The sequence below is a fragment of the Agelaius tricolor genome, unplaced genomic scaffold (assembly GCF_023055355.1).
Source record: "Agelaius tricolor isolate 1412-34295 unplaced genomic scaffold, bAgeTri1.0.p SCAF_4, whole genome shotgun sequence".
NCBI classification, from domain to species: domain Eukaryota; kingdom Metazoa; phylum Chordata; class Aves; order Passeriformes; family Icteridae; genus Agelaius; species Agelaius tricolor.
Genome location: NW_027269264.1, coordinates 46,019,686 through 46,043,406, shown reverse-complemented (window position 1 = coordinate 46,043,406; position 23,721 = coordinate 46,019,686). Strand labels below are relative to the sequence as shown.

Genomic DNA, 23,721 nt, shown 5'->3' with positions numbered 1-23,721 from the left:
TGATTTTCAGTAAGTGTAAATAGTTATGATGCTTGCCTCATCCTCTCCCTTTTAAAAATTTTATCTATCTTGGGACATGCTTTATCTTCTAGAAGTGATCCAGTGCCGTCTGCTACTCAAGCAGCAACATAATGTCTAGCCCAGAACTGGCTCTTCCCAGGTACAAATGAAAATCTAAGTCCTTTCTTGAAATCTTATACACAACCTGCCAGCTGAAGGTTTCAAACTGCTTTAACACATACAGGGTGCCAGCAAACTACTTCAAGCCTCACTTTAACCAGGAAAGGAGCCTGCAGCTGCCAGCCCAGCTGTGGTAAGCCTGGCTCTTGCAGTAGCAGAGCCTCTTTAGTTCTCTCCAAATTGTCTTCACCAGGAAAGCTGGGGATGAAGGGTGAAACAGCTCCATGCAAGCAACACTGCTCCTGCCAGCTGGCCCACTCAGAGCCTGATAGGACCAAGGAAGGCATCTGCATTGACCTTCTGCTTCCCCATCCCTGTAATAGCAGACAGAAAGGGCTGTAAGAACAGAGATTAAACTTTGGAGCACCTCACAGCTGTGTCTGACATAGACACTCCCCCCAGCTCTTGGGAAAGCGCACAATCTCCTCTGAATGTGGAACTGCAGGTCATTCCCACGCCAAACACTTAATGTGTCCGGCTTTTGCATGTGACGGATGGGCTTGTGGAGGCAGTGCCATGTGAGCAGGAATGCCTTTGGTGGTGTGCGCTTCCAAAGCCGGGCCTGCGAGCTCTGCTGCGCGCTCCAGCAGCTGGGGCAGGGCTGCGTGCAGGGTCCCCGCCAGCACAAATGAAACCAAGGCATCCATATGCTGTGCATTAGGAGTGTTTGATCTCCTGCACTCTGGCTCGCCGTCAGACGCTCCCTCTTCCTCTCTGCAGCAGAACAGAGTGCGGCGGGGAAACCTGCAAGTGTGCGTGTGTTTATGGGCCCTGTGATGGGAACTGCAAAGCTTAACACGAAACAGGCTGGCCACAGCCACAAAACCTGTCCTCATCTGTTCCATAATCATGGTGGAAAAGAAAATTCCTTGAGTTTTATTTTCCTGTTTGAAGATGAAAAAAAAAAAAGAACTGACAAGGTAGATGGAATTTAGTCCAACTGATGTGACACTTGGATTAGAAAAGCAAAATGCAATCTCCTCTGAGTGCAGGAATTGTGGCCATGAATGGCCAAGGCCACATGGACAGCTTCAGTTACCCCAGGGGCAGCTTCAGTAACCCCAGGCTGGAAGCCTGCCCCTGTGTAGACTACTGTCACTGTTCACCATGCATTTTCAAGTCAGTTATTGCAGTGACTCAGTTATGTTTCATGAAGAAGCTACAGACACCTCTGATCCACATTAAAGGTGTTGGTGAGACAGGAGAGGAGGGCTCCACTCCATGGAGGATTTTCTGGCCCCGCAGCATTGTCTCATGCAGATTGGGAAACTGGGCAACACTGTAACTTGGAAACTGTATGGTGGGGAAGCACAAACAACAACCATGTAACAATAGAAATGAATTTTATTTTGTAAAAAGTTATAAAATGAATATTGTACAAAAATAAAGTCTGTAGAGAACTTTGGTTGATTAACACAAATGACTGAGACATATAATTGCAGGTGAAGTAAAAAAATCCAGAGAAGCACACTCCTGTCTTCAGTAAGGTCTAAAAACTAAAAAAAAAAAAACCAACCAAAAACCTAAAAAAAAAAAAAATCACAAACTTTACCCTTTTGTATTTTGAACATAGAGATTTGCTTTGGTTGCAGCCCCTTCAAGCTGCACAGAAAATGCTTTGAGGCAAGTTTTCATCAGCTGGGGCAGGAGAAAGCTCAGCTCTGAGCGCTGTTGCCGATCAGCTCCGGCAGCGCAGCTGAGCCTCGGTGCCCGGCCGGCGCTCGGTGCCACCTCTGCCACCGTGGTGGTGTCACCACCCCCGAGCAGCACGGAGGGGCTGGCAGTGTCCCCGTGGCAGTGTGAGAACAGACCCTGAGGCTGGTTCTCCAGGCCTATCCGCCCGGGAAAGCGGCGGAAGCCGGGGATGGGTTACATGCCATACACCTGGAACACCTTTCTATGCCTGGTCTGGACCTTCTTGACCTCTAGACCCTTCTTCAGTGGTGCCCCAAGGGGCCCAGGGCAAAATGAGTATGGAGAGCCATTACATGCATGAGATAAAAGGTTGGACCATGGTTTTCAATAAGGATTTTTTTTTCATGTTGCTTTTGTGGGAGTTGATGCTTCACTGGTTGTCAGGTATGTCTAGTGACCTGCACTCCTGCTCTTTTGGGAAAAATGTCTCCAGAATGAGAGCTTGTGTTAGCGGTCACGTACAAACACCTTTGCTGTACAACCTCCCTCCTCCTAAGGAAACTTGGACTGTTCTGCTGCATGGGTATGATCCTGTAATGTTTCAGCAAATTATACAAAACACTCTGGTTATTTAACACAACTGTTTACTTGCAGGCTATATTAAATCCAGGGCTAACAACTAGTAAGAGGGATTTAACCTCTTCTATATGGAAGTATGGAAGGAAAAGCTTAAATAAATATAACTAGAAATTATAAGGCTAAATGTGATTATTTTCCATTTGTCAATGGTTATATGAGGTCAGTTGGCATAAAGTGTGAGAAAAAAATGTGGCTACATTTAAAATATGACTAAAATTAGTTTTTCTAACAAATTGCTAATGTTGAGCCAAGTCCTGCGACCCTCACTCGTCCAGAGCCATTGCTGCTCCTGCACATGCACGACTGCAGTAATTTTCAAAAGGCTTAGTGACAGGAATAAGGGCTGCAGGCTTCAGCACTACCTTTTGTGAACATAATCAAGATTTTGTTTAAAAAAAAAAAAGGTAAAGTAAGTGATTTTTTGCATTCAAGTTAACACCTTCAATCAAAAGCATGGACCGTTGTTCCCAACGTCTTTGTCTCTCTATATCCCCAAGTGCCATCTACTTTGGCACCTTTGAAAGACACTTTAATAAATAAGGAGACTCATTACTGAACTGTAATAAATAACAATAACTTAATCTCAATAAATATCTTCTGTATACTTATGTCTCTGAAGGGATGCATTGCATCAAGTAGTCTCTCTCAATCACAATGACCAAATAGAAATGTAGTTATGCAAGTGACATTAGTCCTTTGTAAACCTAAAGAAACGCATTTTGTGTAGGCTGGGCTTGTTATTTCTCTTACTATACTAGGAAGAAGTGCTTAAAAACTCAACTTGTTTTCACAGGTAGCAGAAGAACAAAATCCTGCACTCAATTTGAAGAAACAAAAGATGGAAATAACCAAACTTAGCCAATAAGTGGATCTGTTTTGCTTCATAAGAACTTGAGCCTGGTCATTTTGATATTTGCCCAATATCATCTTACTTACAAGGGTAATCTTATAGCTTAGGAGCTGTCCTAAGCACTCAGGAACTGCCCTCCAGTGAGCAGTAGCACAATGTGTCTTTCAGTAGAGCTGAGGGCACAGGGGATTAGTAAGGGACTCCTAAGCTACTTCTTAGCTAAGCTTCTTGGTATAACTGGTATATCATGGCATAACTACAACACAGCGTGGTATGGCAGGGTTGTGTTTTTAAGCACGTTCCTCATGGATTGAGTCTCACTGATGGTGGATTGAGTCAAACAGGAAAGGTAGCGTGCACATCATCCATCCATCGTCATCTCCACCTGAGCTTTTATCTAAATCCCCATAGGACGCCAGAAGTCTCCATCCTTCTACTCTGCCGCATGCCTCCTTATCCCCAGGCTCTCACGGCTCCTTAGTCTGTGTTCTTGGTCCTTTTCCTCCACTTGGAGCAGACACTTCCCTGGGAACCTTGGTCCCTCTCTTTGCAGCATAGCAGGAATGGAAAACTGGTGCTGCCTCGACATGCAGCCGTCAGACGCATCCACACCTTTTTGCGGAATGTTTTTTCAGTATGTGGTAAACCAGGTTATCATCCAAAAAGGACAGGTCGTCATCAAAGGCTGTGGGTCTGCAACAGGCTTGCCTCACTTTGTCAGTGACCAGTTTTTTCTTTTTGGTTAAGTTTTTTAAAATTTTGTCATAGGTGGTCTCAGCTGCATCACAAGATCCACTGCAATACCGGAAAATTAGCTCTTCTTTGGTTTCATATCCCAAATCCAAGTCGGTCACATTTAAATGTATTTCTGTTAAGACACATCCTCGATTTTTGCCCTTTTGATTCCTCCTTCCTTTTTTGTTGGAATTCTCTATGTTTGTGGCTGCATTTTGACGGTTTCTCTCCCGCCTAGAGAAAATCGGAGTCTGTTTATCTGGTGACCTCCTCAGTCTTTTAATAGTGGCTTGAATAAAGTCCACTACCTCATCAAACTGATCTGGATAATCCTCTGGCATATTAGCTGTTTGGGAAAGAGAGAAAAGGCTTTGTCACACATCAGTTATCACAAAGTTTGTCCATTCACAACTCAAAGATATTATGCACATGCAAGCTTTTCTGCCCATCACTTCAGAACACATGCCCAGGACCCTCAAAAATCAAGGAGAACTTGGAATGGTTTAGGTCATCACAGAAACTCATTTGGGGAAAGATAAATGAGACATATTTGTATTTCTGTGTGTGTCTGCTGATGCTTGGTATCATTTCAGCACATCTTTTAATACTGAATGAGCCCTGTGGAAATAGAAGGAAGGAAAAACATATCATGGTATGAATATTAGTTAAGAGGTGGATGAAGCCACCAGTAAAGAAGTTATACAGACTCTTCTCAGCAAAGTAGCAACAGGAAGAGGTTTCTTTAAAGCAATTTTTCCATTATAGTTGTTAATTATTTTCTTTTCACACCAGCAGCAGTTAGTATTGCCAAAGCCACCTGTCAATAAGGTTTTTGGGCATGACAGAAGGAGGATTTCCTGGGGTACCAGACTGAGAAATTATTCCTGGATGAATGCCTAGGTTTTTACTGCTTCTAGGGGATAATTATTTTCATAGCTTTTGAAAAATTTCTCATGTAAGTGTCTTGTATCACAAGATGCTGATCACACTGAGTAAAAATAGGTCAGAATAGAAGTATTATGTTAATTTTTTAGGGAAATGTTATGAATGCATTTTCCTTTTACGAAAATTTAATTTTTATTCTATTTGATTTATCACTTGGTATATCATTGATGAATTACTCAAGTAAATTGCACTATGAAGTCAATGAAATGTTTCGATACTAGCAGAATGAACCTCTTCAGGAAGGGTGAAATTAAATGTGTTCTGAAATTCTTATAAATTTTGCCATTTCATCATGATTTGGAAAAAAAAAAGCATTTTAAGATCCTTAATCTTCCCATGGACTAAATCCCTCAAAATTACCTGCTTTAGTGAATTCAGAGAACTAACAGAGGGTACAGCTTCCAGGACCCTGTGTGTGGATGCCCTTACCTTGCATTATTAATGACCATGTCTTAAACTATATTGCAATATCAAGATCTTTTTTTCTGATTTATTGCCCCAAAAATTGAGACTTCTTGCTTTCCATTAAGTCCTAAGAGAATGCTCCTTTCTGTACTTAACTCCTAAAACCCAACACACAACAGACCGTGTTACACCAGTCTTGCATAGATGGGAATATCCATCTCCAAAACTCCTACAAGTACTGCAGGAACGCCAAACATTGGGAGAGGCAATATCCAGTGCAGTGCACCTGGTCAGGAGCTGGTACCTGCACAAAGGCTCCCACTCAGTGAGGTGCTGAGATTGGAATGGTTCCTTAGGCAAAGGCTCAGCATTTCCACTTACTCCACTCCATTACTTCCACTGCCATTTACTCACATTTCTCTAATGAGCACAGTAGGACAGGAATCCCAATGAGTGACTGAGAACAGGTACCCAGCTCAGACAGGGTAGCATTGACTCTGTTAACAGGAGGCAGGAAGGCATGAGGCTACCCCCACTACCTAGCAAAAGTGCACGCTCATATCCTCAGTAGAAACACCACAAAACAGAGGAGATGGGGGGCAGCGGGATCCTAACTCTGCTAGTGCAAAAACCTGCTGAAACAGAGAGCATCTGCACATGATCAGGAATGGGGACTGTTGCCTGAAGTAGCCACATCCTAGAGGCCTCCATCCATCAATAGTGACAGGTATATGTTTTCTGATGGATGGACCCAGCAAAACAGTTTAGCTTGAAAAAAGAGTAATGGAGGCTGGAAACCTTGTACCTCCACATAATGAGGGTGATACAAGGCAAACAGGGTGCTATAAACTGTAGAGTCTGGAACTGAAAAAAGTGAATTACACTTTGTTTTATCCATGCTAAAAACAACAATGCCAGAGAGCAGTGTTCATGTTCAAAGACACAAAAGAGGGATGGCTGCTATCTATACAGCTAGGTGGAGCCTGAACAAGGTAGGACCCAGTCCCATGTCTCTGCAACACCAATGGTAAGTACACTTTTCTTGCATTCCTCTATCTCTGTAGCAGGTAACAAAATACACACTGTGAGGGGAGTTGCTTGGATGGATGTGTCCACTGGATGCACCAACCAGCTCCTTTGCAGAACAGGCTGGTCTGCCTAGTCTGTACAAGTATTGCCCAACCGAGCAAGAACCAGGTCCAGGCAATAGGTGGGCTATGTTCCTTTAAAGCAACAAGGGCTAGAAATCTTTCTAGACTCAGTTAAAAAAGATGACCCACATGGAGCTCACATAACCCCCATTGCTGAAGTACAAATTTGGCCTTGACACAGATACAGATGGAAAGTAGTTGGCAGAAGGCACTTGTTGCTCGGGACTGAGTAGTTTCTAGATTTCCTACACAGAAACTAGTTTTCTTAGTCTATAACCAAGTCAGAGAAGGATGTAGCCCTGAGGAGATGGCTCTAGAAGTGCCCTTCTCAACTTGAACTCCAACTGCCCTCCTCTCATACCACTGTGACTACCCCAGCCCACACCTCCTTCATGTATTCTTTAGCACAACCTTTGTACCAACAGTATGATGCAACGAGACCTTGGCTATGGAGAGTGAAACACAGCTGTAGGGAAACATACGAGGGCTTAACAAAATTAATGCAGTGATCAACCATCAGGAAGGGGACAAGAGACAGCTACAGCAAAAGCCAACCTATATGTAGAGATTATTGTTTGCAACATTCAGCCTTATGCTTATCTCGAGCCTGGCACACTGACAGGGCAGTGAGAGCTCCCTCTCCTAAGAGGGGAGAAACAAAACTATGGATTAACTGAAGAGATAATCCAGCTCGGCACGTCACTTGTAAATGGCTTGCAATTGAGGGGCAAAAATACCACCTAGCCCTGTGAGAGTGCTATAGGCAGGAGTGTTCTTTGGCTAAATACCAATCAGACAGCTACAGGGTTCAAGCACTGCTCTGGCAACTATATCCTGGAGGGTAGTAGATAGGAGGAGGGCAGACCCATGTGGTGGACTGTGTTCCTGATAAAAGTGCACACTGAGATCTATCCTGGTTCATGTGTGATTCCTACCCCAGCTGCACCAAGGGAGGTAATGCCACTGAAAGCTTTCTGCACTGCGAGTGGCCTGTGATATTTCAGGCTGAGGAAACTAAATGCCACTAAAGAGCCCCATGCAATGCTGGTGACGCAGTCATGCACTGTCAGCCCTGCAAAAGGTGCGAGCAGTAGGGCAAAAAGTAGATCAAATAATCAAACCAACAGCATTCAACTAGAGAGGTCCTACTTACATACACAGACAAGCTGCACCCAGAAAATGGGGTCACTGGCAGCAAGACTGGTCCTGGTAATGTCATTTAGGCTCTAACATGAACTGTTCAAGAAGTGTTCCAAGTGCCTAATGGAGCTGAGGATCCCTGCTCTGCTCATGCCCTACTGCAACACCAGGATATATTTTAGAGACTCACTGGGAGGAATGCCAGTACTGTTTGTAAGATGAATTCCAATTTCCTGCCTCCAGTGTGGACTTTCTCTTCAGCCCAGGCAACTGGAAACTATCCCATGCAGGCATCTAAATCTACCAGTAAGACTCCTGCAGTGGCCCCCAATATTTGGAGATTACATCACTGGAGGAGACAAAAGGCCTGTGGGTGATAATAGGAAACTGGTGGGAACCGTGGGCACAGAGCTCCCCTTGAGAAAATGTGCAGGTCATCCTGGTCACTGTCTGCCCACCTAAACTACGTGTCCTGGTACAGGCTATATGCGTACATCAAATCAACACAGTGGCAGCTGCATTACTGGGCTACTCAGTGAGACCTTGCACGTTTCTGTAAGCAACACTCTTCTCTGCCTGTGGAGCCCCAAACTGGTTGTGAGCAATGCAGCAATGCTCTTTTGGCAGCTTCCAACACAGTGCCAAGGTACCCCAGGTTTGCTTCCATAATTTAACAGTCTTAGCAACAGCTCCAATCCCTGCAATCAGCCAATTTTCTACTGCTTAATAAATCAGTCATCAGTGTGACTACAAGCAGTCACTAGGAATGGGTCACAGGGGTCTGGAAGAAAGATTGACAACCAGGAGTGAAGGGAGACTTGTGTTAGCCCTGTGCTGAGGTGCCAGCCATGGCTCCATAGGGATATTCAGCTTTCCAACAAGCATGGGTGTGAAGACCTAGAGCCTGAAACAAAACTCTGAAAAACTGAAATAGGACCCAGAGCAATCCAGTGGAAACACCAGCACTGACACCAGGCACGATGTGTTGAAACCAGAGATGAATGCTGAGGAAGCTTCCATCAGACATCATACATGGATAAGCAATAAGCTCTGTGACTAAACTCCGTAAAAGGCTAATAGACAGAAGGGGAGGTGGAGAAGACTGTCTGCAGGATGTCCCCATCCTGGTGGGCACATGGTAGATGTGCTCCAGGGATGCTGAGACCTCTCTGCACCACAGACATCACGTGCTGAGCGCTTGTTTGGTCTGTGCACTGTTTTAAGTTCTGCTGGGGGCAGTGGGGGTGCTGAGCAGAGCTGTGGCCAGGGAACTTCAGCGCACTCATGGGGGCTGCCTTAGTGAGCAGCCATGGTTTGTAAGAGGAATAAAGCTTTTTGGTAGAGGGGTACTTTTTTACCCTTCTGCCTGCAACGTTGTTTAGAAAATGTTTATAGTCTCACAGCATCTTAGCTTCTCTCACACTGCATGGACTGCGCTGACTTGACTGTGCAGCAGAGTTTGCTGCGGGGGTTTCACACCCCTGCCAGGAGTAGATAACCATTTTGCATGTGTGTGTATGTGTGCTTCATTTACACATAGACACACACAAACACAACTAATTATACACACACATGCACACATTTTTTCAAAACAAACTAGTTTACTGACAACACTTGCCTTCTGCTGGAAAAGCTGAGAGAACAAACACATGACAGATGCCTGTCATGTTGTGCAATGTGCCAGCAGAAAATGCTAGGATAATGGCATTAAAGCAGCAAAGATATCTGAGGAGATCCCAGTCTCAAGCTCCAGGGTGTGAAGGAATTAGAATTTAAAAATTGAAAGCCACTTAGGAGAGGACAGGATAGGATAGGATAGGATAGGATAGGATAGGATAGGATAGGATAGGATAGGATAGGATAGGATAGGACAGCCAGAGCAGCATGTGCTCAATACAGGTTTGCAAAGGTTTTCTTGCATGTGTGATGCACCTTAAAACATGTATTTCCCAAAGGAAAGGAATGTATGTCCTACAAAAGTAAAATCCTCCCTTAGGGAACACGGGGTCTCTCTATGTCTTGCTCAGAGTGTGGGAGAAAGGCTCACAGACCCCTCTGGTTGGGTGTGATGGGCTGAGCCCCACCACTTAAACTATGGGGCCATAGACTGGTGTGAAGTCATGAGGTTTTGTTTGGGTTTTATGTTTGGGTTTTGTTTGGGTTTTATGTCACAGTTCTCAAAGCTGTTTCCTGACTGTCCAGCTCCCTGAGGAAGTCTCTTGGAGGCAGTCTGTGTGCAGGCACCTGCAGGTGTTTATGCATCACCCCTGCCTGGTGTCCCTGCAGCAGGAGCCTGGGGAGGCAGCAGGGAACTGCATCCACCACGTGTGTCCTGCTGTGCTCAGCTCACTCTCCTGCAGCTCCTTTCCATGCTCCCTCTTTCATTACCATGCCACCCAGGCAGGAACAGGCAGAGCCTTTTTCTCTAGTTGCAACAAGAGTACAAGTTTGTTAGGTATTGATGGCAGTCCATGTGCCACTGTGCCTCTGAGCACATTCTCTGTATCCCTTGTCCAGCTGAACAAGGGCTCTTGATCTGTGGAGATTTTCTCACATAACTAGAAAAATGAATAAAAAAGCAAAGCAAGCAAGAAAGAATGAAATGTCACAAGACTGATGCAAATAGGAATCTAGCAGAGTGATCAGGCTGGCGACACAGCTGGTGAACACCTTCAACAGAGTGAGACTCACTTAAAATACTTATTTAAAAACCAAACCAACCAACCAACCAACCAAGAAAAAAAAAATCAAAAAACCCCAAACACAAAGAATATTTGTATCATCTGCTTGCTCTTTGCAAGCTGTTTGCTTGTTTCCTAAACACTTAGGGCACAGTCAGATCACAGCTTTGACCCAGACTCCAAGGTTTGGAACATCCTTCTGTAATGCAAACTGAAATCCTTGCCTCACTGATGTTCTCTGGAACCTGAAGTTTTGACCTGCCTGTCCCCAAGCACACTCTCTGTCCCCTGGGCACAAGAAAGCTGGCAGCACACACGAGTGAAGGGTCCTGCAGCCAAACAGCCATGGCACTCCCCATTAGCCCCTGGGGAAATCCAGTCCTCAGTTCTGCTTTGGGAGTGCAGGGAAATGTGCCTTCCTGCGGGCATCTTCCCACTGCAACCCCACTGCAAACCTGTCCTTTCATTTTTATTTAATTAGAGACACCATGTGACGCCAGGACTGGGATCTGGTCCCTGTGCTTCCTAGAAGGATAAAGTGGTCTGATAGACCTCTACATGAAACAGGTCTAAATGGATACTCTCACCAAATGCATCCCATTATCAAAAAAACAGTCTCCATTAAGTAAAAATGCACAATTTATTTCTATCTGTTCAAATGTGATCACAAGTACATTTAAAAAATCTATTAATTTGATTTTGCTATCAACAGACTCATTTTAAAGCTGAATAGTCCCCTATGTGCAATGGCAGCAACCTAGCATGATAAAGCAAGACATCCTCAGCTTGTACCTGATTACAAACTGATGGTTTAGATTAAACCTTGTATAATGCAGAAGAATGATTTATATAGGTGGGTTTTCCTTTTTTTTTTCAACCTCATAAAACTGCCACATTATTAGGCACTTTACAAACCCTGAGCTGAAGTGATGCAACAGAAGTCACAAAAGGCATATTAAACATTACAAAATTAGGTTTTGCTTTTAGATTGCAGTTTTTATGCCTGCTTTTGTGACAGTGTGTATAGCTATCACATAAAAACATTGGACAAAACACTTAACTGAATTATTTCACTTGAGCACAATCTTTCAATTAGAGAAGTTCAAACAACAGGATCAGACCCTGAAGGATGATTTCAAAGTTCTAGGGATTTAGTCCAGCTCATTGTAATGGCAAGGAATATTTAGAAATATTTCTAAATTAGAAAATTTAGATCCAGATCTGCATAAGGATTAAATGGCCCCTTTTCAAAAACAGTTCTGGTATTTAATCTGGGACCTTCATAATCAAACCAAATCAACCAAATAAAAAATGATTACTTGACTTCATAATCATGATTTAATTTTTTAAAAAATATTTAGCTTGCTTTGCAGTACTGTTTTCAGGTGCTTATTATAGAGGTCATGGCCTGTCTGAGCACAGAATGCCTCCATCTCACACCACAGGGATGTATTTAAGAGAGATTTGGAGCAATTTGTTTGTGGAAGTGCAACCTTATTCAGGTTAAAAATACTAATGTGATGATCATTCTGCTTTACAAACTGAGAAAGTAGCAACTGTGTTGGGGATAAAACATTTGTTTTATTGAAAATGAAATATTTGGTATAAAAAGACAATATTATATCACACATCTAAGTGAAGGTGGGTGTTAAAAATAGTATGCTGAAATGGTTTTGGTAATTAAACAATTAAAATACCACCTCTCTGAGGCATGACTTTGCTATCATGCCTTGCCTGAAAATCCATGGGACCAAGAGTGAAATGGAAACTCATTGGTTGCATCCATTAGGAAATAGAGCATCAAACAAACCAGGGTCAGCTCATCCTTAAATGTTTAATACAGTTCTGTATCACCTCACTCCCAGCCCATCCTGTGGCTCCCCTCAGACTCAGGGAGCCCTTAGAAATGGAGCCGCTCCCTGGTGTCACTTGTCTCTCATCAAGGCAAGTGCTAAATAACCTGGTGGGTGGTGTCAGGGCCACTCACACCACTCAGGTACAATGAGGCAACGCTGGTAAAAGGCACAGGATTGACCTTCCTGGTGCTCTTGCTCCTGATGGAGCAGTCAATTCTGTGTTTGTAGCTCACTAGCTAATTAACTAACTCACTAACCCTGCAGCTTCCCACGTGTTGATCATGACAAATCCTCAGATTTGTCTGTGGATTTGAGTCCTTTGTACAGGGTCCTTTGTATTTTCACTCTGCCATGCTCGGCAGTGCCTCCCTTTCTGTACTTTGCTTGCCTTCTTGCAGGTAGAAATGCTGGTTCTCAACAGAGGAAGAAACTGGGGAGACAATAGGACCACCACAGCTGTTGCCAGTGTGGGAAGTCCCTGAGCAGCCAGGTCAGATGGGCTGTGTGAAGCAGGGGAAGTCATGAGCTGACCTGCCCACGGGAGTTTATTGTTCTTCACCTGGTCCAGGCAGGTTGCTCACAGTGCCCAGTGCTGGGCTGCCCTCCTCTGCTCACCCCCACCTCTGGCCTCTCTGGGGTGGACAGAGGAACATCTCACCCAGCAGTCAAGCAGCAGAGGAGCAACAGGAGGATGCAATCTTGCCTCTGGCACAGAGCTTTGAATCACCAGCTCTGAGCACCACAGAGCAGTCGGCTTTTCAGCAGTCGCACCTGAGATTTTGTGGCATCTCCTGCAGATGCTGCCAGGAGCCCATCTGCACTAGGACCTTATCCTAAGGGATGGTGGGTACCTGAGCACCCTCAGAGCATCCCTGCATCAGAAGAAGTTACAGCACAAAGAGTGTAAAAGGGGAAGATAGAAAAAGTGCCAGTACCCTGGCTGAAGCCACCAACCAAGTAGGAGCCAAACATAAAGGCAAGACACATACCTGTTGACTCCTCCCTAAGACCTAGTACCCTTCCACATCCATACCATGCTGAGTAAATACCCAGCTTCCCAGTAAAACCTAGGTTTACTCTCAATATTTTGTTAAGCTAGAACCTCAAATCCTGTGAGAGCCTTGGATGAGTATATATGAGGGAGACCCGAAACCTGCAACCTCTGTTAGCACGAACACATGCAGCCAGCTAATAGGCAAGCACTCAGGTTTTAATGGAGGAAACACTGATGGTATTTTCTTCACCATCCCTGATGCAGCCCAGCTCTCTTATGACATCAGTAAAAGCCCACGATGCTAACCCAGCCCCTCTTTAATAACAGTTCACTGAAGGGAAAGAGCACGCTTAAATCAATAACATCAGCTATTAGTACAATGCCTGTGCTCTTATGCTGCATCTCCCTTTGGGTTTTAGAGCATCCCTAAGGAACAAAGACATGCAGCAAAGCAGGAAGAACAGACTCCAAAGGGACCCTAACCCAGTCTCTTCCCTGTGGCTGTAGACTGGCAGAGGAGTCTGGGCAAAATCTTGGCTGATGTTTCTCTTGTAGGAATCTCTGCTGCTATCAGATGTGATCTGATCTATAAATAACACATGATCTTTCATTGTTGCCTTTCAATTGCCTGCATTTCAATGTGTTTACAAAAGGAACAATATGGAAGGTTTTAATAATGCTAGTTGAAAATTGTTATTGCTATAGTAATCAGTCCCTGGCTCTAGGGCAGGTGCATGTGCTCCACTGCAGAAGGGCTCTGCTGGGAAGTGTGGAGTGGCACTTTGCCAGATAGAGCTGCTGTGTGCTCAGAAGAGCAAGGTCCTTCCTAACTGCTACACTGGGTGCTACATCCCTTCAGAAATTTCCCAAGTAATGGCTGATTTTGCCAAAGAAATCACAAATGCTTTGGATGGAAGCAGAGATAGTCCAGATGTTTGTACACAGTTTATCCAAAGGGGATATGACCAACTTGCCTCTAAAAGTGTGGCCACCAGAGAAGTTTTGGCATACTGCTATAACACTGCCCAACTACAACACAGAAAAATAAATACATGGATTTCAGTGTTTGCTTATTTTAAAGAATATTCCTGTGCAATAATCTTTAAAGTATTTGCACAAGTTCCAAAGACTTCAAAGAAATGTACCTGCAGGTTTCAGTTTAAGTGATGTATAATGGAGCCTAAACTTCTGCTAGGTCATACGAGTGGCTTTATTCCTTAAAAAAAAATGCTGCTACATGAAATACCTCACAAAATTAATTTTAAGTCCTTGATCTTAAAACATATTCTAACATACAGTTTTGTCTTAATATTTTATTTGCAGCTGTGGTTTTGATCCTATTTTCTTTCATCTCTTTGCAATCATGATTGAAATTCCAAGAACTGAAATCTTTCCTGTGGTTCTCTTTACCAAAGGGTATTTCTTGATCAGAAACTGAGCTGGTTTTGTAAAAAATGACCACTCTGCAGTGCTAACCACTCTACCATCACTAATGTGTCAGTGGCCTATTTAGATGTCTGATGATCCTGGACATGGTTATGCTGCAGTATTTTGTATTGCTTGTTTATTTCTACTTATTTCTAATTATTCCTTACTGCCTCAGAAATATGGGAATCCACAACAAATGTAGTTATGTAGGGTTTGGCCTATGTACTGCAAGTTTTATGGTGTGATCTCTAGATAGTGGTGGGGGGAGGGAGGAAAGCTGGGTATTTGCACTAGATGTTCACCTCTGAACACCTGCAATTGTGGCACGGTGGAACTTGATGACCCAAATGGCTTCTCAAAGCCTTTGTAACTTTAATTATTTTAAAACTGCTTTTTGCAGTACTAACCAGGAACTAACCATAGGCTGTAATGTCTTTGTATAATTTACAAAGACATTACAACTTATCAGTCAGAGGATCTTCTACTGGTGGACAATGACTCCTTCACTGAATTCAGTGACAGTCTAATGAATATTTAACACAACCAAATTCTTCAGCTTTTCAAGGAATGTTTTGAAGCTCTTCATCTGCAAATTCTGAACATGGATATTTCTAAAATATACTGAAGAGTCTTATGAAAGATAACATAGAAAAGTATGTCCAGGTATGTTATCTGTCAATAAACACCTGCAAAACATCCAACAGCATCCACAGTTTCACTGGCAATCTTTTGAGGTCCCTAAATTGAAAAGCAGCAAAGAACTAACACTTTCAGCAAAGGATAACTCAAAATGAGAAACAGAACTTTATTATCCTGCAGTTCAGAACTTTTTTTTCCTTAAGTCACAGAGTGTTCTTCACTGGAGTATATTCAGCATTTATACCTGAGACTGCAGAGGAATTTGCTTTTAGGGCTACCTGCCTGTGGATTTAACCACATCTGACTGGCTTCTTTATTTTTCTAGAATTTTGCTCATGAATGGACCAATCTGAATGCTTGGGATTTCTGAAAGCCTAGATAACCTGGGTGTCACTGTGCAAACAAACTTTAGGACATATATACACGTGCTGGCTCGGGCACCCAGGATGGGCACTGGCTGTATGCACTGGCTGTGCTGGATGCACTGGCTGTGCTGGGCACACACAGACCAGATGGCACAGGGTGGCACCTGCTCGGGGTGGCTGATCCCTCCCTGATGCACTGGGTTTACTGTGCAGGGCAGGTTACCCCTGCAGCTCCTGGGTGTCCAAAGCACATACGCCACACTGTAGGTGTGCTGAGCAGGAAAGCCTGGGCAGAAACATGAGAGTTGCAGTTTGTGACATTGAATGGGCCTAATAAATATTGTAGGGAAGGAAATGCATTCAGCTAGAAGCATAATTAAATACTGGTTTTGCCTTAAAGAGCCCTACAATACCACTATTTTTTTCTAGATACTTTCCATATTAGTTAATAAAGTTGCATCTAAAACCAGTAACTCAACATTAAATACACCTTCGAAGGAGTAAGAAGAATTTTTAACAGAGATATAACACAAATGCACACCATGGTGTGTCACAGCACGTACCAAAGGAGCTCCCACAGTGAATGACCATTCAGTAGCTGTAGAGTAACCCAGACACCATGATGCAAAATCTATCTTTTCCTCTTACTAGGAGGGAAAATCCCATGGGGAGATGTTTCATTTAGTTCTACCTGCTCACCACTAGCTCTTTGTAAACGTTCTCACTTGATCAAGAGAATACCTACCATACCATGGATTTTAGGACACTCCAGTCCTCACGTACATGTTGATGATGTGCATCCAACAGCAAGCAGCTACAAGATGTATTCACTGGCGACTGTGTATAATGCAAACAAGCGTTTGGCTCCCTCTGCACTGTCATGCTTATGAGGCTGCTGACTTAGTATTTAGTTTATAATAATGTGGTTTATATTTGTTCTACTTGCATTTGGTATTTAAGCTAATAGTGTTCTTCCTCCAGAGGATTGTAGCATAAGGGAAACAATGAAACAGTTACAAACTCTACATCTATTCTGGTTTTTGTGGGTGTGAAATAAGCTATCCCATGAATATTGATGCCAAAACACCTACAAATACTGGATTCATCTCCAATGCACTGCATTTGTGGAGGATACTCCAGCCTCCAGTCCAATTAAAAATGCAGAAGATTGCAATTGCTAGCACCCGCTGCCATCTCTGATTACTGCCCTGAACAGCAAAGGTCAGCACATTACACCTGATCAGCCCAGGAGGTTAGAACCCTGCCTGGAGCCTGAAATGAAGGGAGGTTTCAAACCAACCTGAAAGGGATGGGGTAACATCAGGTGACCTCAGAGTACTTTGCAGAGAAAGCAATCCCATCAAACAAGAACACAAAAAGGTGTCAAGGGTCTGGGAAACAGATGTGTTCCCCAGCAAGTTGTTTGGCCTGCCCTTAGGGTTGGACTTGATCTCACAATCCTACTAAGACCTGATGCAAGTGGTGTATGGGAGACACAACTTCCCTGGAGTAAGAGTAGTGGACCTTGGAGCAAAATGGCTACAAAGGGATTGCTTTAGAGGACAGCAGTGCACCTCTCTGAATGCACACAGCACCCAGGGCCCACACACTGCCCTGTGCATATGAGGCAACACAGGCGATGATGGTGCTCCCACCACTTTGTGAGCTGTCTCCTGCCAAAGCCCTTAGCAAAGCAGCTGACCAACAGCACCCACAGAGATGGGAATACATGGGAGCTGCAAGCAGACCTCTGTGCTTGTGGCACATTGTGCTCTGATGGCAAGAGAAGCCTTCAAGTGGAAAGGGAAATGTACATGGTGTAGACACGGATTCCTATTGTGTACTTAGTTCTCTGTCTTTCCTGTGCCGAAGGGTGCATGCCACCAAATTGTAAGCAGAGAGAACAAATGTGTCAAAGGCACTGATGGGGGTGACTTAAGCAAAGGGCTGCTGCGGCAGGAAGGCAGTGATGTGCCTGGGAAGGATCAGCCTCACAGCCTGTTTGCAGACTGCTTGCCAGACACTGCACACTTTCAAATCAACAAAGAGCATAAAAGTGCACCAGAATATTTCACTGCTCTCTTACAGTCACCTTTCTGCAGGTCTCCTCTGACTCATCTGACCTGGCAACACAGAGATTAATTTCTAACTTTCAGACTCGATTGTTGTGTTAACTGCTGCCCTACAAAGATCACAGGAATGCCCTGAGTTTCCCTCAATTTCTGATGTGAAGAACAGTACTGCTTCCTTTGCTCTTGCAGCCAGGACCATTTGTTAGTGATACACAGAGTTAAAAAATCGAGACCAAACTATCAGCCCATTTTCAAATGACTATCCTGGGCAATAACCTTCCACCCAGCTCTGCATGGCTAAGCCCATGTCTGTATCCTGGAAACAGAGATAATATTGATACTCCCACAGCTCAGGTAAAACACAGGTTGTCTTTCTTCCTGCTTCTTGTTTATCCAATCCACAGGAAAGAAAAAAAAAGAAGATGCAATGATGAGAAGTTTTGGATACTAGGAACTGAGAGAACCACAACTTCTGCCTATCCCCTTGAGCTGCTGTAGAGGAATCAGTTTACCAGGGACCATATTCCCAGAAGGTAGTTTCAAGATAAAAGGAGGCATTGTAAAATACTATCACTCTGGAAAGATGGAGCATTAATTTTCTCCCACCCTGAAGTTTATGCGAGAGCCACAAACTGGCTAATGATTCTTTCCCCCTAATGCTCTCCTTGCACCAGCACCTCAGCCAGCCTGTGCAGAGGGGAACAGCACAGTGGCCTGAAAAGCTGATCACTGCCTTTTGCAGGACAGCACTTATCCACCACATGGCTTGCCATGGAGAAGAAGATCACCATGTGTGATAGCCCCATGATCCTGGCAGGCTGTAGCCCTGTGAGGAAACACTTTTGGCCAATCTCCCTCTGTGGAGGGGCTGAAAGGATGTCAGGGTTGCCAGTCTGTGAGCAGCAGGAGCCCAGGCTGGGACACACGGAGGCGGGAGCCCAGGCAAGATTCCAGCAGGGGGGAAACACTAGCAAGAGAAGGGAAGAGAGAAGACTAAACAGGCAAGGGCATAAATGCGTGTGTATGGAAGAGACGGGTGTTCGGGAGGGGTCAAAGTGAAGTCACAGCAAATGCTTGGTGCCTCCTCACTGCGTTAGCCTGGCTGCTCCCAGAGAAACCAGAGTGTGGCTGCCTGTGACTGGAGCGGTGGCAGGCGCAGGGAAAGGACATGCCTCCAGAAAAGGAGATAGAAATGAATCCCAATTACTGGATACTGTCTGTATCCTGTAACGAGCTAAACAGAGAGGGGGATGAGCAAGGGCAAAAGAAGCAACCTTCAAACTGCGTCTGCGCCTTTGCTAAGCGAATGTCTCCACTATTCATGTGAGTATTCACCACTCCTTACTGAGTCATATTACCTCTCTCTTTAAAAAGCCACCAGAGTTAACATAGCGCTCACATACCACTGTGAAAATCCTGTACCTGCTATTGTAGGTACAGGACCTATTATTAGCAAGGCATTATTATCTGTCATTTGGATTGTAAACTGTCTTACTGTGAGCTAGCTTATGTGGATTGCTCTGCATCAAGCTCCTAACCCTGCCACAGCTACTCTTCCGTAAATTTCCATGTGGACACACTAATTTCGAGATCAGAATCCAAGGAGGATTTAATGAAGCTCAGCAGTACTCCAGGATGTGTACAGTGCCTCCCATCACGGAGCCAAACCTCCATCAGGACTTGCGCCCACTACAGGCAGAGAATAATTGCATTGGCAGGTCTGAGCAGGGAGAGGAGGCTGAGGCGCTGGAGAAGCAGTTTCAGTGCCTGTGCTGCGAGGGGTGTGAACCAGATCCTCCTCTCGGCTCCTCTGCATACAACAAACTTGTACCACCCGCCTCCCCACGTTCTTCAACCAGAGGGATCCTAAGACTGCCAGGAAGGCAGGGCTGGAGTGAGCAGGGGGCATTGCAACTGCAATTGTCAACCCCCAGCTTTGGAGAATGACTAAGCTTGGAGCTGCTCAAGCAAGACCAAAGCCAATGACACTGCATGTGGAGAAACAGGGGCACAAAATGGGAGGATCCTCTCCTCACCCTGATGCCTGAGCAAAGGGAAGCGAGTTTAGCAAGACAGACAGCAGTTGCTACAAAGGGGAATGTTTCTTACAGTCACTGTGCACAGCATAGGGAGGCAGCAGGCTGATGGGGGAGAGATCATCTTCAGGTCCCTCTACCACTGAAGGGGACCCCTTGGGAGGCGTCTTACCGGTGGGCAGGGGCAAGGTGGAGACCGTGTTGAGCAGCACCACGCAGACAGCCACAACATCCCATAACTTCATCTTAGATCTCCTTCCAACACGGGCCCCTGGCAGAAAGGAGAGGCAGGGTTAGCTCCCAGCTGCTATGCTCCCCAGTCCTGCCCCAGCCCTGAGACAAAGCAGAGCAGTCTTGCACCCCAGATCACACTGGGTCACCCAGGCCAGGCCTGGATGGAACAACAACTGCTCCTCATGCAGCCAGAGGAGTGAGGTGGGCTCTCCCCAGCCAGAGAGTGGTGTGGGAGAGGGAGGCACAGGATGGCCTCCAGTCCCTTTATGCCTGAGAAAGCTGCACAGGGGAAGGCAGGCATGCAGGCCCCACGAGTCTATCTGACAGAAAGTGTGACCATGGCCCTGTGCTCAATGGCAGGCAGGGTCACCTTGTGCTTGTCGAGCACCTGGGCAGCACCAGGGCACTTGTTCTCAGGCTGGCCTGGGGAGGACTGGGCTGTGCAGACTTGATCTGGGGTGCTGGTCTGTGCAGACTTGATGTGCTACAAGCAAACCTTCCTTTCCCTTTCCCTCTCTTCCCCTTCCCTCTTTTCTCTCTCTTATTCCCTTTCTTCTTCCCCCCACCCTTTCCCTTCCACTATCCAGTCCTCCCCTTGCTCTTAATTTTTTCTCTCCTTTTTCCTTTCATCTTCACTTGTCACCTTTTTTCCTTATACTCCTCCTTTTCCCCATTCTTTCCTCTCTTCCTATTGTCTTCCTCTTTTCTTCCTATTTCCCTTCCCCCTTACTTCAAGATTTCCTTTTTTCCTTCCACTTTCATTTTTCCTTTCCTCTTTGTTTCCATCTCCCTTTAATTTTCCTCTTCCCTTCCCATTTCCCACTCCTTGTATTCTTCTCCTCCCCTAGTCTTTCTTTCATTCTCTCTCTCTCTTTCTTTTTTTCACCGATCCTCATTCTTTTCCGTTCTCTTCCCTTCTCCCCTTCCCTTCCCTTCCCTTGTGCCTTTTCCTTTTCTTCTCCTCGTTCCGCGGCCGCCCTGCCCGAAGTCTGCCACGGCACGTACCCGCTGCCCTCTGCCCGCCGCCCGGGGGTAGCAGCTGCCCCCGGCCCGGTTCGGCTGGCCCGGGCGGCGGCACAGGGCAGTGTCCGGCCCGGGAGGAGCAGCCCCGCCGGGAGGACCCGCGGAGGTCCCGGTCCAGCGGCGGGGCTTAGGGCGCGGCTGCCGCTCGGTGCGCGCCTTCTCCGCCGGCCGCTGCCTTCGCACCTCGCCGTGTCCGGGGAGCTGCGGGGCGCCCCCGGAGACAGTGCCCGCCCGCCCCGCCCTGCCCCCGCGCACCCATCCTCGCCCTCACCTCTGAGCTGGTCTCGTCGGACCCGAGATGGACATTAACGCCGCGGAGTCGACCAGCCGGCCGGACGATTCATGTGGGCAGCTCGGGGTCCGACTGCCGGCACCCTCTTTGCTCAGAGGAGGGGGGAAGGGGGACTCGTACGGAGGAGGAGGGGGGTGTAAGGTCGCAGGTCTGGATGGAGGCAGCGGGGAGCCGGCAGCACAGTCCCCGGCGGCCTCCCCCGCCGCCGCCGCAGGTGCTGTGCCCGCGGCAGGAGCGGCGCAGCGGGGCTCTCTGCCCGCCCCGGCCCCGGGGCCGCGCTCAGCAGCGGCGGGAGCGGCCCGAGCCGCGGGGAGCGCCGCCTGGCAGCGGGAGCTGGCGCTGGGTGCTGCGCTTGGGACCCTGCCTGGAAATCTGAGAAAGACACTCCATCAACAACTGCGGGGAGTCAGATGAAGACATCAGCGCTCCTGTAACGCCAGCGCGTCCAGCACTGCCGGGAGCCGCGCACCGCTCGGACACGCACACCACGGCGGGAGAAAAAGAAAAAAAAAAAGAAAAAAAGAATACCAAGAAAAACCCCACCCCAGCGGAGGAAGGAAGGGGAAAACGATTAAAAAAATAAAAATCTAACCACCCCCCCCTCAGCCTGCTGTGAGAATCAGAGGCCGGCACTGGGATTTGTAGAGCCGGTAGCAGCAGCAGCAGCAGCAGCGAGGCTTCCTCCTCCAGAGCGGGGTCCCGTCGCGGCGAAAGCTTAGATCCAAGCGGGAGCGCGGCGGGAAGCTGGGCCGGTGTCGGGAGCGCCCGCTCCGGCTGGGCCTGGGCGCGCCGGGCTCCCCGGGCGCCGGCGGGGCTGGGTGGGGGCGCGGGGCTGGGCGAGGCGCGGGGGGCGCCGCACCCGCGGACGGAGTGAGCGCGGAGCCGGACGTGCGGACGCGGGGGCTTTGCCAGGGCGACTCGGCGCCGCAGATGGATTTATAGGGCCCTTTGGCAGTGACGCGCCCTCCGCTGATTCGCTTTCAGACCCAAACACACGCTGGCCCCCCGCACCGGACCCCGCGGAGCCTCCAAATATCTCCCGGCTGAAGTCACCGGCCCGACATACCGTGGGCTGCGCGGCCGCCGGCGCAGTCCCGCGGCAGCCGCTGGCCCCGCGGCGGCGGCGGGGCCGGGCCGGGGTAACCCAACACCGCGTCCCTCCCCAGCGCCGCTCGCCGCGCTCGCGCGGACGGACGGACGGACTGACGGACCGACCGACGGCTGGCGGCGGCGGGGAGGCCGCCCCCTCCTCGCCCCTCGCCGGCCGCAGGTGCCGCCAGCGCCGCGAGTCCCCCGCGGAAGCCGCAGTGCGGGGCGCGGGATGCGGAACCTCCGCGCAGCCCGGCCCCGGCGCGGGGGGTGGTGGTGCTGGTTTGACTCGCCGAAGGCCGCGGCAAAGTCGCTGTAAACAGTGTCGACTTTCAGCCCTGCGCCGTGTATTTATGACTCACGCAGTTGTCCGGAGGTATGAGATCCTCATGTCTCCGGTGCTGCGGAATTAGCGCGGCGGGCGGCTGGGCAGCGCAGGGTTTGTGCGGGCGGTCCGGAGACCGCTGCCTCCGCCTCGCGCGGCTTCTCTTTTAAAATAGTCTTTGCTTCTGGATATTTAATTGTTGTGGGGGGAAGGCACTCGGGTATGGATGGAGAAGCGAAACCCGCAGGAGACCAGGTCGGTCCCGGAGCCCCCACGCCGAGCACTGGAGCTGCGGGACGGAGGGACCCGCGCTGGGCATGGCCGGGCCGGGCCGCCCCTAAAGCTGACACCTGGCTGCGGGTTTGTTTCGTACGCCCTCCAGCCCAGGTGTGCGTATGTGTGTGGGTGCGGCTGTGCGTTCATACGTGTGCGCACCGGCTCGTCTCTCTCCCCGGGGAAGGGCAGCAGCCCCCAGGCCGTCCCTTCGGTGACCGCCGCCCGTCCCAGACCCCGCGGGCACGGCTGCCTGATGCAGCGACGGCGGCCAGAGCGGCACCCCCGGGCGAGGGAAGGTCCGGCAGGGCGGGGAAAGGGGGGAGAGGGGCGCCGAGCCCCGTCCGGACACTGCCGCCGTCAGCGGCACCGTGGGCTGCCTATCCCGGCTCTGCCCAATCGCCTGCGCCACCTCGTCTGCTGTACGCGACTTTCCCTCTTCCCATTCCCCCGCCTAAGTCCCAGGCCCTGCAGGGAGAGGATGCAGGAGGCAAGTGAGACCAGCTCCTGGTGCGTGCCCTAGGCTTTGTGCACAGCCCATCCCGCGCCACTTGCACCCTCCCTGCCGTCCTTGTCTAGGGAATGGGGTGAGGACCGTGTGTCTGGGCTCCAGAGCCAAGTGCGGGCACGCCAACAACCCTTGTTTGCTCTCCATCAGTCTGAAATGTACATAACCCTCCAAGCTCTTAGTGTTGAAGGAGATCTCAGGCCAGGGGCTGTAGCGCAGTAGAGGG

General features: G+C 47.9%; 1 protein-coding gene across 2 annotated transcripts; it reads right to left on the bottom strand.

Annotated features, from left to right (window-relative positions):
* Positions 1-1,506: 1,506 nt before the first annotated feature.
* On the bottom strand, positions 1,507-22,021 carry GDNF (glial cell derived neurotrophic factor). 2 transcript variants are annotated; one of them, XM_071425517.1, is made up of 3 exons: positions 21,280-22,021; positions 19,825-20,022; positions 1,507-4,385 (listed from the first exon to the last, which is right to left on the bottom strand). In XM_071425517.1, the coding sequence occupies exons 2-3, from the start codon at positions 19,994-19,996 to the stop codon at positions 3,901-3,903; spliced, it is 657 nt and encodes a 218-aa protein (XP_071281618.1). In that variant the 5' UTR covers positions 19,997-20,022; positions 21,280-22,021; the 3' UTR covers positions 1,507-3,900. The 2 variants fall into 2 exon arrangements, with proteins under 2 accessions (XP_071281618.1, XP_071281619.1); XM_071425518.1 differs by having other exon boundaries at positions 19,924-20,022.
* Between the last annotated feature and the right edge of the window lie 1,700 nt (positions 22,022-23,721).